The following is a 16,108-nucleotide window of genomic DNA, read 5'->3' on the forward strand; positions in this document are numbered from 1 at the left end:
CAAACACTGACATGGACTCCGAGAGCCCTATTCTGCCCCTAGCTCCCTTGACGCTCATATTCAACCAGCTACTCAGCTTCTCCACTTAGCTGTTCTGGTCAACCCTGCCAGAACGCTCAGGATCACTCAGGCTCCCAGTCTTCTCAACCCCACTTGCTCCTTCTACACTTGAGAATAAATGGCAGCACTGTCCTCTGGGTGAGGTCCTTTGTCACACGCCTTTAACCCAGACTTCCACGGATGCACACCAGCTCTCACTGGACTCTCCAGTCTCCCCAGGTTGCTCGCCACTCCTCTACTGTACAGTCATGGTAACAGCCTCGCCCCTGAGGTCAGCTCTGCCTTTTCCTCCTTGCATATGTCTCCCTATGTCTGCCCGCCCACATTCCCTCCCTATCAGGGATTGCTCCCTTTTCTCTCCACCCTCCGTCTTTCCATCCCTACTTCACCCCTTTGCAACAATTACCAGTACTTATTAGATGTGTTTGGTTATTTATTTTATCTCCCCTAGTCAGAATGTCCCAAGGCAAGCATTTCCTTCGACTCTGATATGTTTGATACAGGATTCAGCAATTCCCAGGAAATGTTAGTAAAAAAAAAAAAAAAACAAACTTCTCTCATGAGTGAATTATTAAAGAATCACATGGACTTATCTAAAATTCCAAGTTTGTCATTTTAAGCTCAGAGAAACAGGAGCTTTGGTTCTACCTCAGGCAAATTGTGTGTGTGTGTGTGTGTGTGTGTGTGTGGCCATGTAGAGGTGAAAGCGTGTTGTGGATTGCCAAGCCCTGATGCTGCTGTGAGAAAATTCAGCTTCCTTTTCAAAATGGCCGCTGAACTGAAGCACATTAGATCTATGGGCGTTTATTTTAGTCACGTCATAAGTGTGACCATGTGTGGCCATGTATAGATGTATGTGGATGTGTACGCACCTTTGACCACTGGGGATTTCAAACACCAACACATACCGAAATGTTCTACATGCTGGACATCCAGATCACATTGCAACGCCCTTTGCCTTTAAATAAAATGTTGTCATCATGAGTATAAATGTGTGAACGGAAACATTTCATTCTTTCCCCAGTGTCTTCTATTTTTACCGTCCCAAATGTGAGATTGCAACCCGAAACTGGAGAGAGTATGAGGGCCTTCGGAAAAAACAATACTTATGGCAAAAGTCTATCGAACAGCAAGCACTGACAAGCTGGATGTTCCTAGGACAGCACAGGTAAGAGGCCCTGCTCTACTGGAGAGTAATACTCTTGCAATGGAGCTTTTCAGTGAAATATTATAGCCTCATATCTCCCTGACACTGTCTAATAAGTCTCGTGGGCTTATTTATCAAACATTCTGCTGAGGCAGAGAACAATAAGCAATTTATTTTAAGGTTTTCAGGCTCCTCCTCGGCCCTAAGTAAAGTTGCACTGATGTAAGTTAGTTACTCGTAAACTGTTGAGTCCTGAACATCTCTCTCTGAACTGCTCTGGAATTCATCATTGAAGTTGGGAGAGTTCCACTTGGGGCTGCACCTGACACACGACCTGTTTTATTTTGGCAATGTAATTTGGGTTTTAGTTATTTACTGTCACTTTAAAATTGGCATATTTCATGAAGTATGAGCAACTCTGACAGTGCCCGACTTCCGTCCCACCAGAAGGTTTTATGTGTGATAAGGGAGAATGAGTTCACAGCCCTCCCCACCTCCCTGTTTTAAGATAAGCTGGTCACAGGGCCCTCCCTGGGTTCTGATTCCTCTCTGGCCCCTTCCACAGACCTGTCAAGGTAAAGCTTTCGCTCTTAGAGTTTGCTTCTTTGACTTCTACTGTTTTACAGGTAGGAATGGTAAACTGTCATGGTGATGTTCAGCCATGTCAGCCTGTTGAGTCATTGCTTGTGCCCAGTGACTGCTGAAAGACAGCAATGTCTGAAAGGCTGTGCTTTTCTTGGTCATCAGAAAGAGATGGCTGGGGTTTTTGTAACATATCACATCCCCCCTCCCGGGTTTTTTGTTAGTTTGTTTTGTGGGTTTTTGTTTTTGTTTTGTTTTTTAAGACAGGGTTTCTCTGAGTAGTCCTGACTGTCCTGGAACTTGCTCTGTAGGCCAGGCATTGAACTCAGATCCACCTGCCTCTGCCACCTGAGTGCTGGGATTAAAAGTGTGTGCCATCACTCGCATCTCATCGCATGTGGGGAAGCCTTTTTTATGCTGGTGTTGGTAGAAGCATGTGCCTCGATTCTCTGTGTTCTAAAACTCCCTGTTATCTGAACTGAGCTGACTGATATGTACAGTAAGAAGTATTCATGTGTGTAGCACTGTCTCTGTGGGGAATAGGGAGTGGTGTAGGCCAGAGGTTGATCTCAAGTGCCTCCCTAAGTCTCTGTCCACCTTATTTTTTAAGACAGGGTCTTTGGTTGAACCTGGAACTCTCCAGTTCAGGTAGACTGTCCAGCACGCCTAGGGATCTTCCTGTCTCTGCCTTGTCATTACGATTACAATTATAAACTACCATTCTTGGCTTTAAAAAATATGTGTTCTGGGCAATGACAAAATTTCCCCTATTTAGATATATGGCAAGAAGCTAAGTGGACAGATGGCGAAGACTGCAAATTCAAACACGTACACAGAACTGTGAAAGACCCACCAGTATCTTCAGCAATTTCAGAACTTAGCTTTTCATGCCCTCAACATGGAGCTTAATTTTGCTGGCCTAGGGATGTGGCAGATTTATGTTGCTTTGGAAGGACAAAAGGGGCTCCTGGTTAAAGTATGACATGCAAAGGCTGATCAGGAGATACTGCAGTTAAAGCTGCCCCTGCAGAGAAGACAGCTCTCTTTAGGCCACTGGATATGAGGTTACCTGGAGGGAACTTCCCTCAGTGGCAACTGGGACCCGTGCCAGGTTACAATTGGTCACATGGACCGGGGTTATGATTCTAAGCAGTTTCTGACCAGTAGCCTCATGGGTTCTGCGAATGGTTTGATTCATAAGCATTGTATGTAGCATGCACAATTTAACACCATTGAGTTCCCACATTACAAACCTGTTAGCTAATTCAGGAAAATGACAACATAAAGTTGGATCTGTTTTACACACACACACACACACACACACACACACACACACACACACACACACAAGCAAGCCTGAATTTCAGTCACAAAACTGTAAGTGTCTTTTCTTGGCTTATCTGAAGTCTTCTGATCTACCCAGTCAAAGCCATAAGGATGTGTTTAGGATCAGCTTAATCTTGTAAAATCATTGCCCAGAAAGACTCAAAATCCTTGCCCAGAAAGGCTCAAAACTTGTTAATTGAAAGAGGTTTCAAAGGTGCCGGGGACTATCGCCAGCTTGTACAGCTTTCAGTGTGCCTCCTCACACTGGATCCAGGCTTAGACCCACAGTGGACAAGTTTCTCTAGAATTGTTTGTTAACAATACAGATATTTTCCCCATGAGTGTTGTCTTTGTCACCTCAACTTTGAAGGCTTCAATATTATTTTTGCTCCAGATATCACATCTGAGTCAGCAGGTCACTAAAGAAACATCTCAATTCTTTTCAGTAAAGCTGCAGGAAAGGCAGATTCTAACATGTTTCTGTCAACAGCAAAAGAAATCATCATTGTTTCTTATTTTTGCAAGTTTCTTTAAATATCAAACATGTCCATGTTTGAGATCAAACAATGTAGCCTATTCTATTGATCCCTTACAGTATATGGCATGGCTTGTTTTTTTTCCTGGGCAGTAGACGAATTTCAAACTAAGGCATTATGAAACAAAAAGTCATATTCGTAAGTGATTCTCTGAAGAAAAGATATAATCCTCAGCTGGGATACAGAGTTAATAAAATGTAACTGATAAGAAAAAAATAAAATTAAAAAAAAACTAAATTTTAAATAAATAAATAACCCAAAAAATATAATCCTCTAGTTTTTAATTTTCTTATTATCTATTTATTTGTCACCTGTTCAGAGAAGTCTGTGGTATATTAAATTTCACTGAAATGTCTCACTCTTTTTTAATTTATTTATTTTTATTAATTACAGTTTATTCACTTTGTATCCCCCCATAAGGCCCTTCCCTCCTCCCCTCCCAGTGTCCCATCCTCCCTCCCCCCTTCTTCACGCATGCCCCTCCTCAAGTCCACTAATAGGGGAAGTCCTCCTCTCCTTCCTTCTGATCTTAGTCTATCAGATCACATCAGGAGTGGCTGCATTGTCATCTTCTGTGGCCTGGTAAGGCTGCTCCCCCCTCAGGGGGAGGTGATCAAAGAGCAAGCCAATCAGTTTATGTCAGAGGCAGTCCCTCTTCCCATTACTATGTAACCCACTTGGACACTAAACTGCCATGGGCTACATCTGTGCAGGGGTTCTAGGTTATCTCCATGCATGGTACTTGGTTGGAGTATGAGTCTCTGGGAAGACCCTGTGTTCAAATTTTCTGGTTCTGTTGCTCTCCTTGTGGGGTTCCTGTTCTCTCCAGCTCTTACTATTTCCCACTTCTTACATAAGATTCCCTGCACGTTGCCCAACAGTTGGCCATAAGACGTCTCTCTGTTTGTTTGTTTGTTTGTTTGTTTGTTTGTTTAGCTTTTTTGGTACCACCCATAGTGACTGTGAAGGAGAAAGGGGAAAGAGACTGGGGACTGAGGTAGCCTAAGCACAGGCTGGAGTTTTAGCCTGGAACCTGCACTGTGTTGTCACATTGTTTTTGAGATGATGGGCACCCACCGGGCAGGCAGGGACGTTTCAAGTGCTAAGTTTTCTCCTATACCTCAATGCCACATTAGTTCTTTCCTTGCAAACTAAGGACACTTCAATTATTTAGTTAATAGTGTCGGATTTGCATAAATTGGCCTTAGTGGGAAAGCTAATGAGATGCATTTTTGCTTTGCAGAAAAAAGCAATTTGAGTTTTAGAGTACTGTAGCAAAATTAAATGAAGAGAAAACCACAAGTGCCTCGGTTAAGAATAGGAGAGCTACCACTGGTGACCAAAATACTAAGTTCCCTCCATTTCGTTATTCTCTGGAGATACTGGTAAGCTATCTCAAAGCTTGTTCCCAGTCATCTGGTTGCCACTGAAGAGTTAAGTAAAACGAAAGGGGTCTCAAATGTACATAGAAAATTTTCTTCAAGGAAAATAGCAGTGGCAATAATGAATACCACATCCATTAGTAACACTGATATGTGAGCTAAATTTTTCAGTCATTCTAAACTGGCACAGGAAGTATCCGTCACTGTCTTTTCACATAGACTAGGGATAAGGACAGCCCTTTTCAGTCAGTCAGTTGGTCTTTAGACTCCATTAAACTCATAGCAAACCTACAAATATGCGTCTAGTGCATGAATACTGTTTGGTTCAATTGCAAGAGGTCGCCAAAGCATACTCTAGTGACGTCCTTCTGTTTGAGCATATTGTCATTCTTAGGCCACATTATTTAAGAGTTACATGACAGCGATAAAAGTGGTTAGTATCACTTTGCTTACTTCAGGCAGTAATCAGTAATTTCCTAAAAGTGATTTGTTAGGTAAGAGTTAGTTGGTCAAGAAGCTTTCATTGAATAGAATTGTTTTTTCTTTTTTCTTTTCTCTCTCTCTTTCTCTCTCTCTCTCTCTCTCTTTTTTTTTTTTTTTGCTTGGTATGTTGTTTGTTTGCCATATTTTATTCATGACTCAGTATGCTGGTTCCATGTCCTCTGAAAATAGGCATCTGATATTCTGGGATACCAAACTTCTGTGGAGTTTTTAACCCTGTTCCTAGAGCCCATGAATCAGTATTTTAACAAACTCCAGGGATCATTAATTGACTACAGAGAGAGAGAATGAATGAATGAATGAATGAATGAATGAATGAATGAATGAGCTCCCTAACTCGTTTCCTAATATCTAGTGGTCATCCCTAAATAAGCAAAACTAAATGAACTCAGTAAGTTATATTTATATATTTATTGGGGTGGTGGTGGTCATGTATGTGTAATAATAATTAAAGAGGCTATAAACTGAGGGACACTGGATGGGTTGGAGAGAGGAAAAGGAGACATGAAATGACACAAGCACAGGACTCATTTATGAAATTCTTGAAAAAAAATTAAGAACTTGAGGGGACCATGGATAGTCATCACTAGATATTCAGAGATTATATACCTATAAGGTAAAATAAACAGCCGAGTCAGGGCAGGGTAACGATAAACTAGGAAAATGGTATTTTATAACAAGAATGGCCCTCTCTCCATCCCTCCCTTTCCCCTTTCCTCCTTTTCCACGAGAAAGATTGATGTCATGGTGTGTAATGTGGTAACTGTGTAGCCATTTAAAATTATTTTTTAATTAGTTTGAATTTACCTTAAACGCCTCTCCTTGCTAGAAAGTGCTCTCTAGTTGAAGGGCAAAGTCACCCTGCCTGGTGAGACCGGGCAGGCACGAGTTCTGCAGAACCTCACAGTGCTCTTCTGGCCAGCGCTGATGGAGAACGCTTCTTCCATCTACTTCTTTAAGGAGAAATCAGGGAAAGTGAATGCATTCATTGTGCCAGAGCTAGACCGTGTGAGGAAATATTCAAGAGAGAAAAGAGGCACATGCCAAAGGATGAGGGGCAGAGCCCGAGACATCCCCAGGTGACTGGGGATGACATGAAAGAGACCTGGGAGGACCCAAAGCCTGATGCCCACAAGAACAAGAGGTGAAGGCAAGCTAGCACGGCCATCACTCCATGAAGTACCAGAGTGGCTTCCTCGGTTAGCAGTGGTGTGCAAAAGGAAGAGCAGATTGTATAGCTGCACAGACAGGCTTCACAAAGACTGGGCTGTCAGACGGAAACCAGCAATAGCCTTGATCTCTCTGCCGTATTGACCCTGGAAACTGCTCCAGGAGATCCAGCCTACCCATGGCTCTCCTCCATGCTGTGACATTGTGGTGGCTCGCTGTTTTGGTCTGTGTCAACTCATGCTGTCATCATCTTCTCTTCCCTTTGTAGCTTCTTCGGCCTTGTTTCTGCTTACTCATGGGTCTGTCTTCCTCTGTTCCCTTTGCCCTACTTCTGGAGAAGTCCGCTGCTGAGCTCTTACTGCCTTGGGTTCTAAAACCCTCCTAGAGGGCAGCTCTGATTTTTATAACCATCATCAGGAAGTAGAGAGGGAGGCTATTGGTTCAACCATCCCTTTATGAGTTACTGGCTGATTCCAGACTGCTTCTAGGTCGGGACTAAGCCACTTAGCTGTGAGTCAGGGGGCCAGCCTATTCATCAAGATCCCTCAAAATGCAGCTCTGATCCTGCCTGTCTGCTTCTGTGAAGCAAACCTGCTGTGGAGAATGCACCTTGCCCTGGCTGTGTGGGACAAGGTTAAAATGAGATTCATGAGAGGAAGGCTCAGTTTGAAGGTGATCCTTGAGATCTCACTGTGAGATAGTTGATTATTGGCTAAATTCTTCCTGTTAAGTCCTGTCACACTTCCTCAACTACAGATGTAAAGGGAAGGATATATCACCGTCTTCGTCTTCATTCAAGTGTTAAATCTAGGTTTCTTTCGGGAGAAGGAAGATCACCGCCTTTCTTCTTGTCACAGTCAAGACTGTGACTCTCTGCATGATCCAACAAATGTTTCTTCTCAAGCAGCTGCACTTTCATCACCTCCTTTGTCTTGGGTAGTTGGCAACATTCGTGGAAATAATAGGAACAGAGGAAGCAAGCACAAGCGTCCTCTTGGGCTTTATCTGAAGAGAGAGCCCTGGTTGTTTTCATTGCTCCAGATGGACTGGAGAACCAAGACAAAACTTTACATCACAGTGGCGTGTTGGTGCATGTGAAAAGCCCTTGAGAAGGGGCTGCAGCTTCCTTGCTTAGCCTCCCACCCACCCACCTCCAGGCCCTTGACTAACAGGGTGACCACATGAATCCCAGCACAAGTACGAATGCAACTACCCCCCTCCCCCAAATGTGTATCCCACAGCCACTTGTTGCCAGGTCAAAAGGTTGGCTAGCCCTGCAGGCATCTCTTTAACCAAGCTTGAGAAGTTGCTTCTTCTATCCCCCTCTTCTCCCTTTTCCTTGGGCACCTCTCATCTGCATTCTTGCACCATCACCACCCCGCTTTTCCACAACTGGGTGAGCAAAAGATCCAGACCTTGACTACCTAAAAGCAGAATGAAAAAGTTCTAGTGTGTTTCAGGAGTGTGTTGGTAAACTGTTTCCCTTCCTTCACTTCCCTACATACAATCCTCTCTTTTTCTACCTCGACTCTGCCACACGTAAAAATGAACATACATTTTACTTTTCTGTGTGCAGTTCACATGATGACACTTTATGTTTATGTTTAAATAGTACATTGTTTTTATCTTAAAAGCAAGTTATTTGGTTGTGAGGATAAGGGGAAGAGGGGTGATGGAGGAGGGTTGGGAAGAGGGAGTCACTGGGGGGAGAAGAAGAAGGGGAAGCCGCAATCAAGATGTAAATAACTTAATAAAAAAGATTAAAATGTATTATTTAAGACAAAAAACACAAGCAACTTGGAGTGATATTTGGCTGGTTTTCACTTTGCATATTTTGGCAGCTATTTGGGGTGTTTTGTCTGTCTGAGGTTGTTTTTTAAATGGCTGAGAGAAAAGAACCTGATTTGATGCCCTACAAACTGGCTCATTAGCCCATGTCTCTTAAAACAAATTGTTTTTCTGTACATTTTTGTATATGTGAATTGGCATTTCCAGATTAGCGGAGTTTCAAACTATGAATTGGACAGAGAAAAATAACACTTGCAGCTTGCATCTTCTGGCAGTTCAAAGCCCAAATCAATTTCTCAGGGAATGTCTGCCAACAGAATAATCTGTGTCTTTTGCATAGACAGAGGCTCAGGTGTGAGTCACTAATCAATCAGCACACTATTTCACAACGCGTGACCCCACCTGTAGCTTGTGGCTATTATCAGCTCAGGCACTCTGTTTTCCCCTTTCATTTAATGCTGCTGCTTATGAATTTGGGGGTCCAGAAGGAGTCATCTATGCCCTAGGTGCACTGTATTGCATTATTAATACCAGGATAGCAGCCGAGTCCCACCAGACTGTCTTTGTGGTCTGCTGGCATTCTGGGAAGCTTCTGAGCATGAAAGGAGGCTGTTCAAGCGAGATGGGCTGGGGGTCTGGGCTGACGGTTCACTGCGTGTGCGCATGACAGCGTGGAGAGGGAAAGGCAGGCAGAAGCTCAGACCTGTCCCGTTGTCCCACACACCATCCTCATCACTGGCTCTGAGGAGGGCCTCTTCGTGGGAGGGTTGTCCGAGTGGGGAGCGGGATCAGACAGGTTAGCCGTGGGGGCCCAGGCACAAAATGAGGGCCTTCAACAGACCAAAAGTCTAGCAAATGTCATGAAAACCTCTCCCGAAATGCATTCCAATAAAGTGAAGTTAAACATTTTAGCTAAATTATTGCAAGTGTAATTAACAAAACGTTTGCAGTACTCTGAGGTGCTTTCATGAATAAAGCTTTTAAGAGCATGAAGTTGGTTGTGCAAATGAATAATTTACCAGGTCTCTTTTGAAACTTAGAATGGCTGCTGTTTCTATCAACACACACACACACTCACACCTCCCCCCACACACACTCACTCAACTCACTCAGTGCTGCACATCATAGACAGTAATTTGTCAATAGACCTCGAGTGTTGAAATAACAACATATAGATTAATGCTTACTTTTCAACCTCTGGAAATTCTTTACAAGGACTGGAAAGAACTAAAACAATATAAAGTTAGAGAAATTGGTGGAATACATAAGACAAATATTCTACCATTAGCTCCCATACTTGGGTGAAATTCTCCCTTGTGAGTTATCACCATTGTTGTATAGTAGTTTGTGTTCTTTGTGGTGCCATTGAATTTTTAATTGCTCTGGATTATAATTTTCAATGCAATTAGTAAAATACCTTCAATTACATGATTATTGTGAATGAGGTTGCTGGCTTAATTACGATAAATGGGAAAGATGTGTGATTATGTGCAGCGAGCTCATATACAGCACTTATTTTATTACATACAGGGGCGCAATGATAACATCTAATCATGTTGTACCTTCCCTCCGTCAACAAATCTCCATTGTAAAATACACAAAAGTTGCGATCCATTGACAATAAGCCACCCACTGGACCCTTCTGTGTGAAGTAATTGGGTTATTCTGTGAGTGTAATTGAATAGACTGATTCTGTGCAAGCCGGACACATCTAAATGTGAAAAAAAAAATGACTTTACCTCATTGATTAAAACTGCTCAAATCACTAAGTTCTGAGTTTCAGGAATCTAATCCTTTCTAAACATAACACTAAGCCCCATTATACCTGTTTGCTTTTGTGTTCAAGTTCCATCCCCACCGGTCCATAGCAGCGGCAGCATTAAAATATGCCTGAGGGGGAAAAAAAAAGGAGGGCTTGTCTTGGCTGTGACAAACATTATAATCATCCTTGGTTTACAGATGCACACTTAACAAGCTTATAGCACATAATTAATTCTGCAAAGGATGCTGTTTGACAGAGTGGGATTATGAGAATTGCATATTGATAGTGGCAGGAGAAAACGAATCTATTTTCTCTGGGTAAGGTGGGGTATCCTTGTGTTCCTTAGAAACCGGCACATCTCAGAGGTGTTGCTCTCAAAATGATCTCAGGATGGAAAGAAATCAGTAATTACAGAGCCAGGCATTCAGTTGTGTCCTAATTTTCCCCACCAGTTTTTCAGCGTTTCAGCTGCCTCAGAGACTTAAAGTCTCCTCATTAGGTAGCAGCAGAAGCAAGAGGCCTCACCAACTCCCTCATTCTCTCACTTGCTTTTCTTTTCTCTCCCGGCTTTCCATCCCTGCCTTGGGAGTGACTGTGAAGATCATTTGCCAGAATGATTGGCAGGTTAGAGGATTCGATCAGATGAGTTCCTCTTAGTGCAGGTCAAAAAGGCTAGTTAGCAGGAGCTGTCGAAAAATGCCAGCAGCATTCGAAATGGGAAATGTCATGACTTCCAGGCAGGGGGTGGCACCTGGAACAGAAAGCCCTCAGCTCATTAGCTAGTTACAGGATGCGGGCTTGACTGGAGGGAGCAGGGAAGGAAAGATAATACCCAATAGGGACAGTGATTGTGAAGTGGCATTGATTTCATGTATAATTTGTTTATCACTAGAGGGGACAAATGCTGTCCCTCCAACAGGAGCAGAGGAGTGTGGACTGTGAATGAAGCCACTTAGCATAATCTGCAGGTTGAGTTTAGGATTTAAAGAAGGCAAACTTCTTTATTGTTAACTGTGAAGATGTTCAGGTCATGTTGCATTAATTAAAGCTGACAGGCTCTGAAATGCTTTCTCCGCACAACTGTGGCGAGTCCACGGAAACAGGGATGGGCAACTTTAGAAAAGACGGTTGTTTTCCCTTGCTGATGTGGAGGACTAGCTTAACTGCATACTGAATCATAAGAGGGCTGGTGTGTTTATACCCACTGCTTAGTAACGCCGCCGCACAAATCAAACCGGGTTCTCGTTGATATGGGAGACCCAATGCCTTCTGAGATATTTACATCTGACCCGTGTTAAAAGAGAAGTACACTCGACTATGACTGAATCGTATTTTGGTACGTGGTTCACTATTTAATCCTTGCTTTTCTCGAAGGGGAAGCTCCCCAATTTTGCTATAGCCTGGATATCAGTTCACCTAGAACTGATCTACAGCCAACAGATTACAAGCAAAGCTAAACAATACATACACTCACAGAGAAAATTAACCTGCAAGTTGTAAAAACAGAGCGTAGCGACAAAGCAGCGAATGCTGTTTCCTGGCAGGTACTCCTTCACCAGGCCCCAAGTGAAAACCCCAGTGGTCTTTACAGTGAATAAATAGGTCTTGGTGTGGGGCCTTTACCTACATACATTCTATCCAAAAATGTATTTTCTTTTGATAAGAAGTTTTCTGATATCGTTTAACTTTTGCTTGGAGATCATCATCTTGTTATTTTAGTCACAAAGGCCTCAGTTGCAGGTCTTCCTGGCTGGACACTGAAGGACGTTTACTCAGCATCCAGATTCTGCTGAGGAAATAATGTGTTCAAAATGCTTTTGCCTTGAGTTTCTCTTTCCCCGTAAGTATTGAGACATTTTATGAGGCCATTATTAAGTAGCCAAGACTGGTTTATCGAGCAGCCTCAGACTGCTGTGTGCTGTGAATTGCACTCTTAAACCCTTCCCATCAAAACACCGCTGCAAAATTTATTCTCTTCTGTATCCAGCATAAAAAGCTTAGCATTAAGCTACTATATATACTGTCAAGTTGTACTGCATTAGTTCTGTCAAATCAAAATGTTTAAACATCAGTGAAGATCCATTCATCTCTTCATTTGAGAGTTTTACTGTATAGTTCAGAAACTGCTCCTGAATGGAATGTGTATCTATACAAGAATAGTTCCTTAAAATAAACCTTTTTTATCACTGTAATTCAGGGCGTTAATGAACTGCAGATTTATTAGGAAAAATGGATGATTTTTGAAAGAAACCAGCCATTTCACTTTTTTAATTGGGGACTGGAGGTGTACCTCAGATCTGTGAGTTTTGTGGGGGTAGTAGCTTTTGTTTTGTTTCAACTACAAAATAGGTAGATGATAGATAGATAGATAGATAGATAGATAGATAGATAGATAGATAAATAGATAGATAGATGATAGATAGATAGATGATAGGTAACAGGTGATAGATATATAATAGCTAGATGATAGATAATAGATAGATAGATAGATAGATAGATAGATAGATAGATAGATAATAGGTATAGATAAAAAATAGCTAGATGATAGATAGATAGATAGATAGATAGATAGATAGATAGATAGATAGATAGATAGATAGGAAACAAATATTTTAAATGGTTGGTTGCCTACAGTGGTTTGTCAGGCTGTCACCTACTTTAGGCAGGAAACCCTAACTTCAGATGTGGCTGTTATACAGAGAGGAGAGTTTGCACATGCCTGGTCTCACACTGCCTTATCATTTTCCCCAACTCAAATGCAAGAGAGCCAACTCTGTGTTCTCTACCTTTGTGGACGCTGATATTTTGAATTCTTTGTTGCTCCGCTCTGATGGAGCTTGGCATCCCTATATTTACCCTTCTCTTTGTTGAGCCTTTCCAAACTCTGTGGCCTGGGTAAGCATTGTTTGAAGTCTTGCCTTCAGGTGTGAGGATTTTTTGCAGACAAGGTCCCTTTGGGCTCCAGGAAAGGAATTGGCACCTTGTGATTATTTATCCTCTGTGTAAACTGACCTCAACATGTACTGCACTGGCCACACAGGTTCCTACAGAATTAAAGTGGTTTTCATACAAGTCCTGAAATGTTGCCTTTTCACCTGTGTTGGCACTTGCACCAGCGATATTACAGCCTCAATTCAGTAGGTCGCCAAGCTGGCTTCTCACCATGAATCAAGGCAGTGGCGACAACAGATGATTCCCCAGCATTCCTTTCTTCACTACCTCCAATCACAACATTTTAAAGGCTAGTTGTATTCAACACTATTCTTTTTTTTTCTTTTTCTCATTTATTTCAATAATATCCAATACTATTCTTAATGAAGAAATGAAAGTTATTTCTTATCAAGTCCCTACTCTGCCATGTTTGCATAAATCATGTCTACAGTGACCCTAGCTACCATATGCTTTTCTCAGGAAGGTCACAGGTAGTTGTGTGAAGTACACGCTAAGCTAGATGCTTTAATTTCTGGAATTTAGATTTTAGTTGCAACAAAGTTACAAACTATGGTTGTTCAAACTTGGATAAGCATTGAACTGTTTTCTCACGTATGAGAAGAAAGTGAGTCTGCCATTCCTGAAAAGCAGCCTTCATGGAGGGTAGCCAAGGATAGTTGTAGCAGTTGATAAAGTTGGGGTTCTCGGTAGAAAATTAGAATCTGAGAAAACTCTGGGAAGCTTTGATTTGCCATCATAAGCTAGATGGTTTCCCAAAGATGTATCAAGGAAGACTCATGGTCCTAAAAGTAAGTGAGTTTTATTGTCGTTATTATTGTTATTGTTATTATGTGTATAGGAGAGTGTTCTAAAGTTTGAAAAGTCTTCAAGACACTTCTGTTTGTTTTGCTGTGGTGAAGAGTATCAGTCGTTATCTGGAAAACCTAAAATATGTCCTTTGTTTACTCTGCATCCCTGAGAGACAGGCACGTATTTTTATCTTTTTTTTCATCCCAAACAACATTTCATAGCAGACTAACTAAATGCAGAAACAACTATAAATAACCAGATTTTTTTCAGGTAGAAATTAGAAAAATTTAAATAATTATAAATATGTATATAAGTTGATCTTCTTTATGTTTTGTTTTGTACATTTGTCGGGGTTTTTCCTATTATTATTATTTTTTTTTTTTTTGTGGCCAGATCTCACTGTCTAGCTCAGGTTGGCCTCATGCTTGTCATATTTCTGGCGCTGCCTCTGAGCACTGGGATTATAGGTAAATGTCTCTGCATCTGTAGATAGAGTAGTGCCACCTTCTTGGTTGTTCTATTTAGAAAATACAGTTATTTTTTAGTCAAATAATATTTTGATGATCGGAGGTAATGGTATTTTAGTGAATGAAATGGTGTGTGTGTGTGTGAGAGAGAGAGAGAGAGAGAGAGAGAGTGAGTGATGGTGGATGGAGGTCAGGGAAGGACTTTGTGGAATCAGTTCTCCCCCTCCTTTTTCACACGGGTTCTGAAAGGAGCGAGCTAGGGTTACCAGCTTTGCATAGAAAGAGCCTTTCCTTACTTACTCACTGAGTTAAATATTTTTTAAGTAAACAGTCAGCTTTGAATGTGGCAACTGTCCCTAGCTGTGGTCAATATAAGTAAGAGCTCCTTGGGCTTCTTACATTTTTAGAGCGCAAAAGAGTTCAAAGACCGGAGGAAGAGCTGCTGTCCTGGAACTCGATCTGCAGACCAGGCTGGCCTCAAAAGCAGGTGGATCTGCCTGAGGGCTGGGGCAGAAGATGCACACCACCACATTCAGAGAGGAGTAGGGCCTCATGAGCCCCTTCCCCATTCATGACTGACTGTCAGCATGGCCATCTAGTGCCGGCTGCTGACTGAATTGGCTATACCATACCTAGACGATGACATTTCCGAGCCCTTTTCCTTACCTTCCAGCTCTTTTGTTCTTTCTGCCCACCCCCACCCCCCATGCATAAGAATGGTCTTTAAAACAAAGAAAGTGAAGCCTCAGAGCAAGCCCTGTCACAAAGTTCCACTTCTTTCAGGAATGTTCTGGAAGAAGGCAGGGAATTCACAGTGAACAGCAGCTAGCTGGACCTACGCTGTGAAGGATCTTTGTTGACACACTGAACAACTCAGCTTTTACTGTATTCACCTATGACAAGACTAACTGGACAGAGCAGATGGCAATGTTTCAAGAAAGGCCTGTTCTCTAGATTGAGCTAAGGGACAAAAATTAAATAGTTCTTGGCAGATGGAAAGTCTTCCAAGTACATAATCTTTTATCACCCGACCTCATCCTAAATGTCTGCTGATCTTAGGTAGCGGAGTTAGTCTGCCTGCAAGGACATAAACAGTCTTGAATGGACAGCCACCTACTTGCTAGGACCTGAAACTGCTAGCAAGTAGTCAGAAATTTCGATTCATGAACTTATTCTGTCTTGTCTGCATGTTAAGGATAAGAGACGAAGTTATTGTCTTTTGATTGTACCAGTTATTTGTAATATAGATTGAAAGATAATTTTTAGAAGAATCAATCATTAAGAAAATGAATTTGTAGTATTTTTATATACAAGGACCAAACATGAGTTTCCTATATTGGCTATTTCACGTAAATATATTCATGAAATGTGGGGGGGGGGAGTTACATGTCTCTGTATTGCTGCCAACAAAAAACATTTTGAGTCTCTTTAACTTCCCTTTTACCTTCTTTGTAACTTTCCGCAGGACACCTTATCATTCAGTATGTCTGCCTTTTGAACAGCCTGTTTCCCTTCAGTTTCCAATTTCCAACTTCATTCCACCTATTTGAAATATGACCAAGGAGGAGAAAGGAAATGAGAGAGAGAGGGGGGAGAGAGAGGAAGGAAGGAAGGAAGGAAGGAAGGAAGGAAGGAAGGAAGGAAGG

The 16,108-nt window shown here is 42.0% G+C and overlaps 1 protein-coding gene across 4 annotated transcripts in view; it reads left to right on the forward strand.

The window, feature by feature from the left end:
- Cdk14 (cyclin dependent kinase 14) overlaps nt 1-16,108 on the forward strand; it is a 529,514-nt gene that overhangs the window by 448,836 nt on the left and 64,570 nt on the right. For all 4 annotated transcript variants that reach the window (XM_055612730.1, XM_055612732.1, XM_055612733.1 and 1 more), the window contains one exon: nt 1,085-1,228. In XM_055612730.1, the coding sequence (XP_055468705.1) occupies nt 1,085-1,200 (116 nt within the window). In that variant the 3' untranslated portion in view covers nt 1,201-1,228. The remainder of the gene's footprint in view (nt 1-1,084; nt 1,229-16,108) is intronic.

Source organism: Psammomys obesus, unplaced genomic scaffold, assembly GCF_907164565.1.
Source record: "Psammomys obesus unplaced genomic scaffold, mPsaObe1.curated_primary_1811, whole genome shotgun sequence".
NCBI classification, from domain to species: Eukaryota; Metazoa; Chordata; class Mammalia; order Rodentia; family Muridae; genus Psammomys; species Psammomys obesus.